We start from the raw sequence: 17,069 nt of genomic DNA on the forward strand, positions 1-17,069 counted from the left end.
GTGGCAGACCCCATAAAGTATACATATTCTTGATCAGGACGACAAGCCGAGTCGATTGAGCCCTGTCCGTCTGTCTGTCCGTCCGTCTGTCCGTCTGTCCGTCTGTCCGTCTGTCCGTCTGTCCGTATGTGTGAACGCGTGGATCTCAGCATCTATAAGAGCTAGAGACTTGAAATTTTTTTTGTAGGTCCGTGTATAGCACGCGCAGGTCAAGTTTGTTTCAAATATTCGATAACTATTCGCATTTAATTGTTATCGAATAAAAACATTATTGAAATGCAGTAAATAAATTATATCTCGAAAGTCTTAAGAGCTAGAGCCTCCAAATTTTGTATTTAGTCTTATGTATATTTTATGCAATTTTGATTTTTGTTGGATTTTGGATACCGGCTCCAAATTCCCCCAAATTCTTAGAATTTAAGTTTAGTTGGAGCTAGGGCCATTATGTGAAGGCGTTTGCATCTCAACCAAGCCAATAGGATATGTAGATCATATGCTGAAAGTTTCATTAAAATCCATTAAGTAAAACAGAAGTTATTAAACAAAACGTTTGGCCAATTTGCAAAAGCACATGTCAGCAGCGCCACGCGCACGCATTTTTCCTATGCGTGTGCACACATACATTCAAATGCGTGCATTCTTTTCTATTCCAAGAATTGAAATTGCGATTGAATTGTGCTGAATTATTAGCTGCTACTTATGTTCAAATTTGCAACAACTCGCGAAAGAAGGGCAGTGGCTGCGTTGGTATAGGCGCCGCTCGTATGCAGCTTGGTCCGGGTTCGAGACCAGAGGAGATGAAATGTTTTTTATTGTTTTATTTTTTTTTTTTAGTTATGAAGTGGCGGTGTTGGTAGAGTTTGTGCACGTTGCGCAAATAATCCGGGTTCGAATCCTGGTCTCGCAATGTCGATTTTTATTTGTTTTCTTTTTTTTTTAATTCTCGATACAAACTACGGAAAATATTACAAAACTCAAAGGACTAGGATCAGGGTATCTCCTAGTCGGGCACCCCGAGTAGAGCTTTCTTACTTGTTTTGTGTATATTTTTTGCGATTGTTTATTTTGGGTTTGCATTTGCATTCACTTTGCAGATTCGCTTGTTGCTTTTTCGCGCTTTGTCACTAGCATTTTCTTTCCGCATTGCGTTTGGCTCTGCTGTGGGCTCTGCGTATGCGTCACATGTGAAAATGAAATCAAATTCCTTTTGCTTGTGCATTAAATTCAATTAGCTGCACTTTTGTGTTGCACCAAGCGAGTCACAAGATCGACTTCCTTTGCAGCAGCAGCGATTCCAGAGCCAGCGCCAACGCCAACGTCAATGCCACAGACACAACGCATCTCCAGCTCTGCCGCGATTCGACATTGTGGAAAGTTGGGCGCAATGAGCGGGAGTGCAGCCAACGTCGCGATGTTCGCGTTCAGTCGCTTCCACACACTTACTTTACTTCAGCGAACAAAAACAAAAATGCGTTAAGCTTGCAGAGCAGCTGACTCGGACAGCAGCGCTGACAGAGTTTATGCCTGGTGAAACGTTTGTTGTTGTTGCCGCTGGTGTCGTTGGTTACCGGCAAAAACCTTCGTGCGATACTACGGAATTGTTACGGCTCTTCCTCTTCTCCTCGTCTCCTACTTTTAGTAGTTGTTGGAACTGCGATAGTGGCAAAGATTGAAGGCGGGGCGTTCTGAACTATTTGAAGTGGCGCACTTGAGTGTGTGACGGCTTAATTAGGAACGGCGACAACTGAAATTGTCAAATGTATCACAGTTTCATTATCTGTTCTATCTGTGCTATCTGGGCGCTGGATTAACGGCAAATGCCGACTGAAATTAGCAACAATTATTTGTTTTGTTTTCTTCTTCTTCGTTGGAATTAATTAACTGTGCCAATATATTTGGGCTGTGTTGTTATTGTTTTTGGCTGAAATGATATACAAATAAATTGCATATTATAAATAACTGTATATGAGATGCTTTATTAGCTAAGTTAATTAAATTATGCATGAGTAAACAGCATAAACAACCCCCTCTACATCTCTCTCTCTCTCTATCTATCTCACTCTGCTTACTAACACTAAACACCCAACGATCGCCCACACATGTAAATTAGCTGTGAATTAGTATGCAAAACAAGTTTTATGCTTGTTAGAGCGAGTAAGAGATTGAAAGAGAGGCAAAGAGAGATGCACGTATGCAGAGAGTGTGAATAAAAGAGAGCAGAGTGCGTTGAAGGCCGCTGCGCAAATGCACCGTACGGTTGTGTAGATGAAGCCTACACTAACGAACAGGGTTGACGGACAACAAAATAGAGTATATTTTACAAACTGAAGTACTCAGGCGTGAAATACAGAACAAAATCCGGAAAATTAAATCCTCGCAAAGGAATTCTATATTTGGATATTTTTTAAAAATTAAAACAATACCGACAGGACTCTTAATACAAGCTAATAATATAAATAATATCCAATTATTTTGTAAATGAAGTTCTTTATGCGAATATTATAAATATCTAAGTCTTGTTGAGCTGTGTAAAGGCATCTTGCGCACTCTCTAATTACTCAAAATGAGATCGCATAGCACAGAGAACACATTGAGAAAACAAAGCTTAAATACAATTTTATCTTTGTGTATTATTTAGCTCGAGTTCGCGAGGCCATTTCCCTACTACTCCAGCGCAGGTCTTATCGTATGCCAAAAACTGAGTAATCCAGAAATTTCAAAGCCAAGTGCCCAACGTGTTTTAATTTACGATCTCTATATTATAAAAAATTAAAGCAAACACTTGCAACTTGGTAACCTACGAAGATTTATTAAAATGCCTTAATCTTTTGTCAGAAATATGCGATAAATTTGAAAGATTTATGAAACAGGCGAACAACAGTTTGCAACTATACGACATGGGCAAATACACTTACATTCATTTGGCATTTGCATACAAAATTCTTATTTGCGTTACAGCAAAAAAATCCAGCATAAAGCGGTTTTAGCCGGTTCTTACTTTATATATATTCATATATATATATATATATTTTTTTTTTTTCAGTCCATCCACGCGCTGATAATGAGCTGCAAATACTCAAATTTTATACGATTTTTATTTTGCTTTCGGAGTTTTATGTACATTCTATATATATTGAAAAAATCAAAAAACTGCATTATTCAAATGTGTGTCATTCGTATGCTAACTATATATATATATCGAATATATATATTTATTTATTTTGTTTCTTTGTGCTTTTATCGATTCCACTTGGCTTATATTTAATTTTATGACACTGCTAAAATCCAACAAATTATTGTTGACTGTTACAATTCTAAGGATTGTATTTTAATTAAGCAAGCTGCTTAAAATTGTTATCGTATTTTACAAATGTATTTCGTGTAAATGATTCTGATTTGGTGTCGTGTAAATAGGAAATTTGCATTAGTTTTAGTGTATTTCCTTTTATTTTATTGTAATTCCAACCGATTGACCACAACATTGACAGCCTAATTTGCGGTTTTTGCCGATAAGGTGAAATATACGATTGTTTTGCGTTTCCTATTCGCGATCTAGTATGGGAAAGTCAGATAGGCTTGTAAAAGTGCCTGCTCACAAATTGAGTTTGTTTAATTAAAAACCTCTTAAAGATTTAGATAGTCTATAGGTCAAGCTTGCTCTTGAGACCTAACAAGTGAGCTTAACTAAACACTCATACTCAAAATATGAGTGTTTAGAGTGTTTTTTGTATATACTGAACTTATTGAAAGTGGGAATTCAGGTTACAATGATTGTCGTACGTCTAGTACAAGCTAAAGGGATGAAAATAACTTATGACTTGGCTTAAGTATAAAAACTTGCGTCTATTTCAGTTGTTTGATTCGAGAAACACAAGTGAAGTATTTAAAATACTATTATTCATTTTTGTTCAACGTCATTTACACAGCACACAATTTACTGGTATTTATATATAATTAAAATAACAAAAGTGATGCCAATTGCGCGCGGTATAAATAAACCAGGTAAAACCCGCACTTCGCGCGGTCATCCCCAACGCTAGCCCTTGATCGCACCTGTGTCACCTGTTTGGCGCGTGTTTTAATTTGTTCACTTCTGTTGTTGCCCAAGACACTTGTTGTTGTTGTGAACGCGCATATTCCGTTTGATTGACGCTTTGATTGATTCGGTTTATTTTCTTTGTTACGTTATTGGCCACGTTCGCTTTGCGTATTAGCTTAAAGTTTCTCGAGCTGGCAGAGCGATTCTAGAGCAGCTCCGTTGTCAACGCCGCCGTTTCGCGTTCTGACATTGACTGCCGGTGTCGACGACGCGTCGTCGCCGTTGCTGCGGCTACTTCTGCTAACTCAGCTGCTGCTGCTGTTGTGTTGTTGTTGCCGCTGTCACCGTTGCCGTCTCCGTCACCATCCCCGATGTTGTTATTGTTGTTGTAGTTAGGTGGTTTGGTCGCTCCCGGACCCGGTTATCACCTTCGGTCAGTTCGGCGATTCGTTCCGTTTCGATTGGTGACGTTGCTGATCAGCTGATTTGCATTCAAGCAATTTCAAATGGCTCTCTTTTTGGAATTGGATTCGAATTTCTTTCACATTGAGCATGATATTTGCATTGCTACATTATTTATATATTTTTCATACTATTTTTTTATTGACTATTAATAAGAATTTCAATTTGTATGCTCTAATTCTACTCTCTAAATCAACCGCCCATCTAAAAGAGAATCTCTCATTTTAATCTTTAATAGCTCTAGACATGTCCCAACGAAGTATTCATAAGACATAAGACAAACAGCCAGATTTTTATGGGAGAAACGTTTGTGGCTTGTATAATGTAAACAGCGGGGATTTTTGCTATAGTTATTCCGTTTATCAAGCAGCATAATAACTTAACCCCGACATGTGTAACAATCTTAAAATTAATTTGCTGCCTTAAAGTATTTATGAATATTGCTTATTTACATATCAATTAAAATCGAATCATCGAATAACTCAATTCTCAACACTTTAATTAGCACCCCGCACAAGGGCATAAAGTCTTCGCTATCCCAACCGATAATTTTGTTTTACAACTGCTATTTGTAGTTCCTCCCGATGCTGTAACATCGACAAATAATGATGCTACGATAAATTACATTTATGTATATCAGTATTCTATAGCCACTCGGTTTATACAGCTTGACCATAAATATGTATATATATATAAATATTTCCTATAATGACATATACACGCTTGTTATGTACATTCAATCATTTTTATTGTTATTATAATTGTCACATTAAATAATAGTACGTGTGTTTCGTTTGGGTAAAAGATGAGCAAATATTTATTATTATGGAATGAATGGAAATAAATAGAATTGGAAAATAATAATCCAAAAAAAAAAGCATTGGAAACTTTTATGAAATATGATATAATTATATTAAAATAAAAAAATTTGTTAAGTAATTGAAGTAACAATCAAAATTAGTTTAGAAGCCCATGAATTCTGTACAGGAAGGAAATAAATAAAATTATTTAATATCTGTAGAGTATAACCCACTGAACTATACTATATACTGATTTAAAGCCCCATAAACTCCACTCTATCTCGCTTAAGCTCCACTCGCGCTGAAATGTCGTGCTTTCACATACTTAAGTAAAAATTGCAAAATTAAACACGATACGATTTGATTTATAAATTACGAGTACTTTCATAAATAAACTTTGCACACACGCCTCGACAGACAGACAGACAAAGGCAAAAAAATCAGACAATCGAGTTTGAGTTTTCGTATGATGTGGCATCGTGAAGCGCATAAATAACCTGGCAAATAGATATAGCTGATTAGAGCGCTATAATTTTGGACTTATGTAAAGAAACACATTTTCCCCTCTAGACATGTGAATTTATTATGCCCACTATTTAAAATGCCACATAGTATTGGAAGACCCTACCCACAAGCAGAAACAAAAGCAGATCTTCAATGTGATCAGAATTTATATAGCCCATAAAACGCGACTTGACGTTCTGGTATGTGACGGCATTATCTATTTTGGGTCCCGTACATATTTTATTGACATATAATTAGCGAAAATTATCATTTATATAATCTCTTGAGCGCAACTTATCTAAATGCCATATCAGAGAGAGATATATACTATAGATATTTATATGAAAGAAACTGAATGTACAACCTGGCATGTAATATGAAACAAAAATCAATTTACTTTGTAACCGTAAATTAGGGGGAGATTCCAATTGCAATAGATTAAGATACCTAGAAATATGTTGAAATAGATAACAGAACATAGTTATATATAAAATATATGTAATAATTCGTTTCTTTTTGTATTAATGGAAAAAAATCAAACTGTGCTAAGATTTCTTTCTCTAAACTTGACAGTATACTTTAAAATTTATAAAAAAAATATTTTACAACTAGTATTCCTTTAAGTATGAGGCATTTAATTATATAATAATAATAAATAAAACAATAAAAAAATCTAAATTAGGAAAAATCAAAAAGTATAAAAATGAACATTTACCGTATTCGAAAATCGGTGAGTAATAAATTCTGATATTGTTTTCTCTAAGTGTAATATCGGAAATACCTCTCATATTTTCCAACTGACTTTCGTTTTAGCACCTCCATTCATTAGAAGTAGAGCTCGCAATTTATAATATATATTATTTCGAACCCATTTGTTGTTGTTGCGGTTCGGCTAACGAGCTACAAGTTAGCATATTGCCTTATTTCTCAGATTGTGAAAGGAAAAAACAATAACAACCCATTTTAATATTGACACATTTTTGTTTTTGCAATGTAAAATATAACATTTGCTTAAGATATTGCACATTTCATTTGTAAGTACGTACTTTTGTTTTGCTGTATTAACAATTGTTTTTACTTGCGGTCGACTAATTTATGTGCGACGTTTAACGAAATTACATTTATTTGCCCCTTTACCGATATCCGTAGAATTTTAGAATTGCGGAATGCGCGCGCGAACGCCACAATAAGAAAAACAATAATGCAACTGCAGCGACGTTTGTTGACCAAGTCTACATTATTGTATGTATGTATATAGTATGATCTATTGCTGATCTGGACAGCTATAGTATAGCCCTATAATTGGTACAGTCTGGGAATTGTACTGCCTTCTCCAAGTTGATCATGGATTGAGAGAACTTGCCACGATGCGTTTCAATTGTGGGTAAATGCATAAAAATATTTGAAAAAAAAAAATAAAAGCTAAGACCCACTGCAAAGGTGCGATGCACATCATGCAATTGAGCCAGACTTTGATATATGAAGTCCAAATTGTTAGAAGTACTAATCTATCTTACTTTTTCGCACTGTTTTAACAAATTGACCCACCCTTAACATACGGAAGACTTACTTTATTATTGTGCAGTTCCTAACTATAGAGAGTTAGGAAAGAAATAGAATACAAAGTGATTTCTGTTATAAGAAATAAGGTATTTTTACGAACGATTCGAACTTTTTCTTATTTATGTACATTTCTAATGGGTTTTCATAGTGTGTTAATCAGATTTATAACATACACGACCCACATACTGTGTAATACAAATTTATATACATGTACTACTATATCTAATAGCTATCATTTTTTATAGGATTATCATCCAATGGAATACAATTGCATTATTGGTTTATAAATTTTATTGTATAATAGATGTTTACAATTTCATTTTTGTTGTTGTCATGTCAGGATCATTGATTGAGAAAATAAAATAAAATTGACATTTGTATTTTCCTATTCCAGTTGCCCTGTTATATTTCTATTTGAGTGACGGGGGCCGTCTAGATTGTAGATACATTTTTGCTTAAATTATTTAAAAGATGCGTATGTTTGGGTGTGTTGTTTTTTTTTTTTAGAATTGAAATCGCAATTCTTTGCACTAGGGACATGGTCTCTGGACATCGTTATATGTGTTATGGTGCGTTCGACAGTTGTACGCCGTATAAATGTGGTCTACAAACTTATGAAATACTTGCGTTTACATCAACGTATGAATATTTATGGAATTAATGTAAAAGGAAGCGTTTAAATACGTCGTGAAAATCCTCCACCGCCCCCGGCGCCGCCGCCACTGCCACCACTATTATTGCCAGCTCCAATGCCCACACTGCCACCGACACCTCCAACACCAGCACCACCGCCACCGATATTAACACCGCCGCGTGTCTTTCCATCATAGAAGAGCTCAATGTATCTAGATCCCATTTGCTCGCGATGTCGTTTCATGGCCAACTGCGAATCATCGTACGTGTCAAAATAGGCGTCAGCGGTTCCGCTGTGCAGGCCTTTCTTATTGTAGTTGATGCGCACGTTGGCCGGGCGTACGGGATCGAAAAACTACCAGATAAGAAAAAGAGTGTCAGCTTGAACTATTCGTACAGTTATTCAGGGTTTAAGACTAACCTTGAAGACGTCATTTTCGAATGAATTATAGGGCAGACCACGCATATGAATTGTGTAATACTCCACATCATTGTTACGACCGCCTCCAATGGGTCCGAAATTTCCACCTGCCGATCCGAAGTTGCCACCATTGCTGAAACCGCCACCACCATTGTTGAAGCCGCCGCCTGCATTGTTGAAGCTGCCACCGCCGTTGTTAAAGCCACCTATACCATTGTTGAACCCGCCTCCGCCATTGTTAAAGCCTCCACCACCGGAACTGTTTGGAAAGCTCCCGAAACCGCTGCCGCCGCCGTTGAACCCGCCAGAGTTGCCGCCATTGTTGAAACCGCCGCCGTTTCCCCCACTGCTGAAGCCACCAACACCACTTCCATTGTTAAAACCATTGCCTCCACCGCCCCCACCAGAGTTATTGCCAAAATTGCCAAAGCCGCCGCCGCCACCATTGCCAAAATTTCCTGGCATATCTGCAGATGTAAGATTTTATTAGATGACATATTGAGAGCCAAGTTTAGATATAACTTTAGATGGGTTATTTATAACTTGCTATTATGGCATATCTGCGAAGGATTTACAATAACAATTTGAGTAGAGCTTCAATATGAACACCTCAGACTAAACCCAGATCATGTCAATCGAGTGTTGCGAGGGAAGTAAAACAAATTAGTTAGGTATTTACTACAACTAAAGCTTGATAAGCTTCTAATAAGCTGGATTTTATGGCATACATAAGAAAGTGGTAAAATGGCATTTGAGTAGAGATTTTATTGAATCTGACAGTCGATAAAAATATAGATAAATAGGATAATCAAGAACAAGCTATGGCATACTTTAGAAGGAGCTATAGAATCAAATATGGTAGTTGTGTACTGATTTTACTGGAACATGTCTGATTATCCATAGATATTTATTCAGACTTCACCGAATCTCATTATTCGAGCTCCACTTACCGAAATTGTTGCCATTGTTGTTGCGATTATTTCCAAAATTGTTAAAATCGCCAAAATCGTTGCCAAAATTGCCAAAGTTACCAGCGTTTTGACCAAAATTGCCGTTGTTGCCGCCGCCACCTCCACCACCTCCGCCGCCCCCGGAATTATTTCCAAAATTACCCGAGTTCATTAAACTGGGTAAATTGTTAAAACCCAACATATTATTGGCGCCCACGCCAAAGTTGCTGTTGTTTCCCCAGTCTGCAAATAGAGGATGTTCCATTCGAACATTAGTCGCAAGCTAATAAGCCTATACATGAAATGAGTGAGTAAATCATCGGATCAAGAAACATTGAAGCTGCACTTAGTGTTAGTTTCAATACAATCGGACATGAATGTCCCTTACTCTGGTTTTCGGCTAACCCATTTTAGCGATTTCAATAGTCACACCTACCATTGCGTCCGCCGAAATCGTTACCGCCACGATTGGCACCGCGATCACGTATATCATAAGGTCCCGGTCGTCCTCCGATACCTCCACCGCCCGTGGCTCGTTTCATCTCAGCTATGGAGCTGCGAAATATCTCAATATACCTAGGATCATTAAAAAAAAAAGAGCAGAAAAAGACATTAGTTGAAATTGTCTAAAGAAAATTAACAGGCTTAATCAGATCAAGAGATATAGATAGGTAGAAAGACTGCTTTGCTATGGTTAATAACATATTAATCCATAATATTATTGAAGTGTATCCTTTGATAAGAATATACAAGTAGGTATAGGAAAGTTAAACGAAAGCATATATATAACTTATCAAAAGTCGTTCTCTGGTTAATAAGGCGTTATCTGTTGTTGTTTTGCACCCATAGCCTGCGCTCTATATATAAACTAGATATATATAAGCACAATATAATTGTTGGTCAAATAAACAATTTTTTTTACTGAAATAGGAATGTAATAAATTAGCTTGTTTTCTTTTTAATTTGCTGAGATAATTGCAACAATTTAAAAATTCATTTTTGTTTTGTTTATTCATGTTACCATCGAATGTATTTGATTGTTGTTGTTGCTGTTGTAGTTGGTAAATATATGATGTGTAAGAGACCCACCTGTGCCCAATTTTTTCCCGATTTCGGCCCAAGGCTTGCTCAGTGTCATCCTGGCTTTCGAACTGAACAAAAGCTTCCCCAGTTGCACGACCCCTTCTGTCCATAACAAAAAGTATGCCCTCCCGATCCGTTTTGATTTCCAACCCTGCCCATGACGATAACCAACAAAGATTTATACAAATATATAGATATATATATATACATATGTATATATTGCAAGGTTAACGATAGATACAGAGAAAGAAAGAAAGTGGGCGATATTTTATATTAATCTTTTTTATAGAGAAGAGGTGAATTGTTTGCTTGTCTCATTGTACTTTGATAGTTCCTAGAAGGCCACATAATTTAAAGGATTATTTTTTGTACTAGATATATAATCAAGAAACGACGTTGAAATAAATAAGCTTGTCTTGCAGACTGATTGTGCATTAGAATTGTTAATAAATATATGTCATAAAAATAAATAAAAGAAACATAAAGAGCCAACATTATGATAAGATGGAATCAACTGGATTATATATTATCAATTCTGAATACATTTAATAAAACATAGTTTGTACTCGGTTAGACAAAGACTATAGTATGTGTGGGAAATGGAAAGTATATGGATAATGTATTGATCTTGATGTGTGAGCATATAACGACCCCTGGTCCTTGGATGCTAACACCCCAGACGATTGGAGCCCAAGACTAACACACACAATTCGTAGCATGTGTATATATATATATATATATATATATATATATATATATACGTATATAATTATATAATATAATATTATATATATTATATAATTTTATAAAAACATATAAATATAAAAATATATTTCATTACATATTATTTGTACATGCATTCGAATTTGGACGCTTTATAATGAGTTCTTCTCTGCCCGCTAAATATATGTAAATAAAAACAGAGACAAGACTGTCAAAATTAGGTGATGTTCTTACCGGTGAAGAATTCCTCGATTTGTTGCTCTGTGACAGCGTAGGGTAATCCACGAAGCTTAACAACAAACGAATGACCATGACCGCCTGTTTTGCGCATAGCCTCCTTTGCCTCCTTGGGCGTTGCAATGAATACTAAGATTGTAGAAGGAAAACTATTAAATATTGTGCTAAATTATGACTTAGCTGTGACGAACCCTCAATGTACCGATGACCCATGCTAGCTTTGTTTAGCTTGCGTGCCTCCTCGACATCATCCTGGCTGGCAACCTCGACGTAAGCCTCTCCCGTATTCTTGCCATCCACACGGCTGGTGACCAAATGTATGCCCTGCGAGCCATTGAGCACTTCCACATTGACCAAAAAGTCGAGAATCTCTTTGTGCGTTGCCGACCAGGGTAGACCGCGTAATCTTATGAATTTGGGACTCTCCCCCACGCTCCCGATCTTCACACTTGAGTCATCATCACCATCGTTATCTTCATTATCGTACTGCTCGTCATTCTCCTGTTGCTGATCATTGTCGTCGTTATAGTCCTCATTGTTGTCTTCATTCTGAGTGAAACCTGGATTGTACTGCACGTCTGTGTTCGACATGGTGCTGATTCAGATGGCGGCAATTCTATCAATGGGGCAGTGAAAGTAGAAAACATGTATATTCACATAAAAGAATAATATAATAATAATACATATTTGTTAGATAATAACAACCATCAATATATATATATATTCATCAATATAGTTGTTTATAATTTTCTGTGAGGCTTTTATGCCGACACTGCTTATTTTTTTTGCACCGCTTACGCCATTTTGACTTTTGTCAAAATTTGTTTTTCAGTTCGCCTTGGTTTACACCAAATGCTGAGTTATTTATACAGCTTATTTAATCAGACGTATATGCACAGCGCATTGTTTACCTCTTTTGGATATTTAGAATTTGTCAGTAGTCTTTTAAATAATTTATCTCGGCACTTTTTCCACAATTTTTCTGTATAAAGAACAGCACGCGTCCAGATTAGAGTTGTATCGAATCATTCAACTTGACGGAACTGTTCACTCGACAAAATGAACAAGTTTTCGTTCATTTAATTCCTTTCGTTTAGGTTCACTTGGAACTGTTAAGTTAGTAGTGGAAAAAATTTCAGTGAAATTATTAAAATAAGTTTGATTTTTCAACAGTTTTTAGGACAGTATATCTGTATGTTTCAACAATAAAATGACTCTAAGAATTTGTTTTAAATTATTAATAAAGTAATTACACAATAGTTTCAAATTTGAATTTAACAGAGCTGAGGCTGTTACAGCAACCAGGCCTGACATAAATACTTATCGATGTTTACAAATATCGAGTCTATTGCCAAGCGATGTTGCAGTGCTGTACAGCGTTTTGATAATATTATCAAGACAAAAATTCTGTATTTATAGGGCGTCAATATGAAGGTTAACTAAACTTATGTATTTTGTATAAAAATTACTATTTTATTGCATACAAATTAGGGCAAAAATCCCTGAGGTTATGAATATAGTTTGAATTTTGGCGCTCAAAATGATCGTGGCTGTCGCATTGGAGACTTTTTGTTGCTATGACAACTGGCGCGCAATTTGATTTCGCAGCAAGTTTGTTTGTTCAATACAGTTGGAGCATTGATTTTTACGGCAGTGCATAATAGCTGCGTGATAAAAAGTTGAATTGCAAAAATAGTAAATTTATAAAATTAATTGCATTTTGTTTTTTGTTTTGTTAAAGTGTTGTCAAAATGTTTGTGCAAAAGAAAAAATTGGTAGAACATGTTTTAGCCATGCGTGCAAATGAAGGCAGTGCCAGTGACGAAGAGGAGGAGGAGGAGGACGAAGGAGACATTTTACAGGTGCTAATTGAGCCTTTAAACAAAACAAAAATAAATAAAACAGCTGATTAACTAACTAACCAATTAGTGGCGAAATTCAAGTTGTCACAAAATTATTATAAATAACTATTGCTTTTGTACCAATTGTAATATTAACCCCTTAGCTCCTTGTACTCGTTGGCTGATTATATAATCCTTTGACTGGTGTAAAAAGCTGAAAATAAATTTGTATATTAAATTATAAGGTTATGTGCTGTAGTTTAACAAAGCTAATAAGGGAATTTGGCTAACAAATATCATATATATATATATATATATATATATATATATATATATATATGTATATACGTTTATATTAATCAACATACTATTATTATATATTTTATAATTTTGTTTTGAAACACATTTGTAATGCAATCTCCTGAATGCTTCACTCTCTTTGCAGAAAAATCTCGAATTTTCAATATCTAAACTAGCTTTACACAATATATCAACCTTGAATAATAGATAACTATTTGTTTTTTGAGACACAAATTTTTGTTCTTTTTTCTCTAGCTGCACTTTTGAAGTAAAAGTAAAAGTCGAAAGTAAATGTAAATGTTGTTCTAGTTGTTATGGCAAATCTTGTTGTAAGTAGTTTTGAATTTTGCATAAATATTTACCAACTTTATGAAACATTGCGTCAACAAGTTTTTTGCTTGCACTTAATTAGCACAGCAACAAAAGAGAACGGCAGCAACTATTTTTCAAACTAATATATTTTTGGTCTATCCCCGTTTTTGAATTTTGCAATGGCGAAAAAACTAAAATAAAAATCTATCTCATAAAAATAAAAACAAAAATAAATTTAAAAAAATGTAATATAATATATGATTAAAAAAATTAAAATCACAAACAAAAATAAATAATGTTGAAAACCAATTGGACAAAACATTTATAATAAAACTGAAAAAAAATTTAAAATGTTTTTGATTAAAACACATTTCATACAAAATAATATATAAATTACTTGACATAATAAATTTGAGACAAATCAAATAAATATATAATATAAAAAATATAATATATATAAAAAAAAATTTTTTTAAATAATAAATTTTATTTTTTAATAAAATAATAAAAATATAAAATATTCTGCGGCACTAAACATTTACTGCGCGTTTTCTATGGTACTTCAACGGTTCAACGGATTGGATATTGAAAAAAATAATATATGTATTCCAATTATTGGATATTTAAAATAAAAAAATAAATATGGCCATGGACCCGGACGAAGCACAGCGTCGCCGTGAAGAATGCGAACGCAAGGCCCGACGTGGGGAAATGGACCCCCGTTTGGAGTTCACCTTCCAACTGCTGATAGATGCGACGCAGCTGCCGCGGCATCAGCTCATGGATTATATATTCGAAGGGGATATGGTAGCGCACCTCTAACTAGCTTTAACGGCAATATATTTTCATATAAACTACATATATATAAATTCGCAGCTCGATGAGATCAATCAACTATTTCTACCGAATATGAAGAACAAATTACTGTGGTTCTATCAGGAGGTGGATGAGCCGGAGCCGCCGCCTGTTGTCGATGCCAATAAGCCAGGACCCTCACGTACGGGCATGGCATCAAGTAGCTCAAAGACACCACAGGGTATGCTAGCTGTGAAACATATGCCCATCATCTAGTCTATATATAGTACGACTGTTCCTTTAGGTGGCGCTTCGCCCAGCGGACAGCCCCCACCCAAGCATAAAAAACTATTCCTAACTGATGGCTGGACCTGCGCCTTCACTGGAGTGTGTATTTATATCTTTCGCGTGAATACGTCTAAGCAGCTGCCAGAGGAGGGCTTCCAAAAGGATTTGTAAGTGGCTGAATTAGCCTATACCCAGTTATGATTGAGAATGGGGTATATATTGCTTTTTTCAGTTGAAGTTGCTCAAGTTAATAAACTCTTTGTGGCTTACAGTACGATATTTATTTCCTCGTTCTTATATCCGAGTCCCAGCTCACATGCAGATGCTTGAGCAATTTCAACTGACTGGTTATTGGGTATTTTTAAGTCGTCTTCTCGCGCTATTTGTTTTCAGTTTGTGCGTTTGTTTATCTTTCATAAGTTTCAAGTTGGCTAAGCTCAAAAACTGTTATCTAAGAATAGCCAATTTTTGGTTTATTTGTTGGCACATGGATTATCGGGGATTTATGCAATGCACACCCACACACATGCAACCCCACACACAATGTTGGAGGGTATTGGTAATTGAATATTTTTGCCTGCTTTCTCTTTCAATTGATTAGATACTGTGGCGTCATCGATGCCAAGAATATTGGCCTCGTCACGTCCATCGAGCGCATTGTGGAGTTTGTGTTTATGCAAGCTTTGGCTTTTCCCAGTCTTGAGGGCGACGAGGAGGATGTGAGCTGTGGGCTCATCAAGGGTCAGTTGTTGCCCGGATTGCGATCATTTTGCAGCGCATTGCGCGTCTGCGAGCAGGTTTGCGATCATTACAATGTCTTTGCCGATGGCTGTGACATGTTTGATGGCTGTATAGTGGTCGAGGAGGTGAAGGATATGGCCAAGAATCAGGAGTTTTGCACCCAGCTGGAGGATCGCGTCAACAACTGGTCAAAGGGCATACTCAAAATTCTAGGTGAGAGCGAGCAGCTGCGCAAAGAGAACGATCACAGTGGTCCACAGGACGAGCTGGAGTATTGGAAGAAGCGTGGCGCTCAATTCTCACAGCTGTTGGCTCATCTGCAGGACAAGGAAGTGCAGTTCACATTGCACTGCCTCTTCCTAGCCGGCTCGAGGATTATGCGCCAATGGAAGGAAACCGATCGCAAAATAACCTTCTGCTACAACGAAGCGCGTGACAATTCCAAGTTCATACAGGCCATGGAAACGTGCTGCCATTCTTTATACCTGGACGATCCGGTTAGCATGAAGGAGTCCATATTGAGTCTCTTGCAGACTGTGCGCCTGATCTACAGTGTGTCACAGTTTTACAACACATCCGAACGCACTTCGGCGCTGATGGTTAAGGTAAGCTAGAACTGCAATCGAATTTCATGTGTTTATTTATGTAGTTATTAGTTATTAGTTATTAGTTATTAGTTATTAGTTATTAGTTATTAGTTATTAGTTATTAGTTTGAAATGCAAATGCATTTCCTTAGAGCTTACCAATTGCATTGCAATTGTTTTGAAATTATTGTCGGTTCTGCTGCCATTGCTATTGACATTTACTTTGGCTATAAGCTGTCTATTTTATTCAGGATGCTGTGTTGATTGATTTCCTGCGGCCTTTGCCCTTTGAGTTTACTTACCTTTCGACATTGCCTTGAATCTGCTGTAGTCTCCAGGATATTATATGTCCGCTAACCTTTCGGTTTAGTGTACGGACGTGTCAAATCAGTTATTTACAATGAATAGTTAGATATTTGGATTACGGAGAATTCAAATGGTTGCTGAAAGCTCGTATTTGAATTCAACTCAAATAATATACATAAAACAAGTTAGAAAGCCGTAGTCGGAGGTGTCCGACAACGAGATACTCTGAACCCCGACCTATCTGAGTTTTTTAATATTCTCCATAGTTTGTGTATGCCATATTTGTAAGAATACTCATAAAAAATAAGGATAAAAAAACCGTCGTGCTATGGTGGTCGAAAATGCACTCATTTAAATGTACGTGTGTAAATGTATATGAAAATTCATGTGCTTTTACAAATTGGAGGTTTTGTTTTTCTATTCTATTGGAGTACTTGTCAGCTTACTAAAAATGCAAGTCTCTGCTTCTTATAGGTTCAGAGATC

At 36.2% G+C, this 17,069-nt stretch overlaps 2 protein-coding genes and 1 long non-coding RNA gene across 5 annotated transcripts in view; 2 read left to right on the forward strand and 1 right to left on the reverse strand.

The window, feature by feature from the left end:
* Window positions 1–6,480: 6,480 nt before the first annotated feature.
* On the forward strand, window positions 6,481–7,506 carry LOC115483486. Its single transcript, XR_003944372.1, has 3 exons — window positions 6,481–6,535; window positions 6,619–6,839; window positions 6,955–7,506. It is a non-coding gene; the product is annotated as an uncharacterized LOC115483486 (long non-coding RNA).
* A 155-nt stretch (window positions 7,507–7,661) lies between these two features.
* LOC111592035 (heterogeneous nuclear ribonucleoprotein H3) lies at window positions 7,662–16,685 on the reverse strand. 3 transcript variants are annotated; one of them, XM_023304029.2, is made up of 8 exons: window positions 16,581–16,685; window positions 11,607–12,031; window positions 11,413–11,544; window positions 10,462–10,606; window positions 9,809–9,948; window positions 9,373–9,615; window positions 8,423–8,889; window positions 7,662–8,356 (listed from the first exon to the last, which is right to left on the reverse strand). In XM_023304029.2, exons 2-8 carry the CDS (start codon window positions 12,004–12,006, stop codon window positions 8,045–8,047), a joined length of 1,839 nt encoding a protein of 612 aa, XP_023159797.2. In that variant the 5' UTR covers window positions 12,007–12,031; window positions 16,581–16,685; the 3' UTR covers window positions 7,662–8,044. The 3 variants fall into 3 exon arrangements, with proteins under 3 accessions (XP_023159797.2, XP_023159796.2, XP_023159798.2); XM_023304028.2 differs by lacking the exon at window positions 16,581–16,685 and adding an exon at window positions 12,327–12,468 and having other exon boundaries at window positions 7,663–8,356; XM_023304030.2 differs by lacking the exons at window positions 9,373–9,615; window positions 16,581–16,685 and adding an exon at window positions 12,327–12,468 and having other exon boundaries at window positions 7,663–8,356.
* The window catches only part of LOC111592038 (dynein heavy chain 5, axonemal), a 28,054-nt gene continuing 25,495 nt past the window's right edge, over window positions 14,511–17,069 (forward strand). The window contains exons 1-4 of the mRNA XM_030225705.1: window positions 14,511–14,675; window positions 14,745–14,904; window positions 14,968–15,118; window positions 15,553–16,297. Coding sequence (XP_030081565.1) covers window positions 14,511–14,675; window positions 14,745–14,904; window positions 14,968–15,118; window positions 15,553–16,297 — 1,221 coding nt within the window. The remainder of the gene's footprint in view (window positions 14,676–14,744; window positions 14,905–14,967; window positions 15,119–15,552; window positions 16,298–17,069) is intronic.

This window comes from Drosophila hydei, unplaced genomic scaffold (genome assembly GCF_003285905.1).
Source record: "Drosophila hydei strain 15085-1641.00,03,60 unplaced genomic scaffold, DhydRS2 tig00008137-arrow-arrow-pilon, whole genome shotgun sequence".
Classification (NCBI taxonomy): domain Eukaryota; kingdom Metazoa; phylum Arthropoda; class Insecta; order Diptera; family Drosophilidae; genus Drosophila; species Drosophila hydei.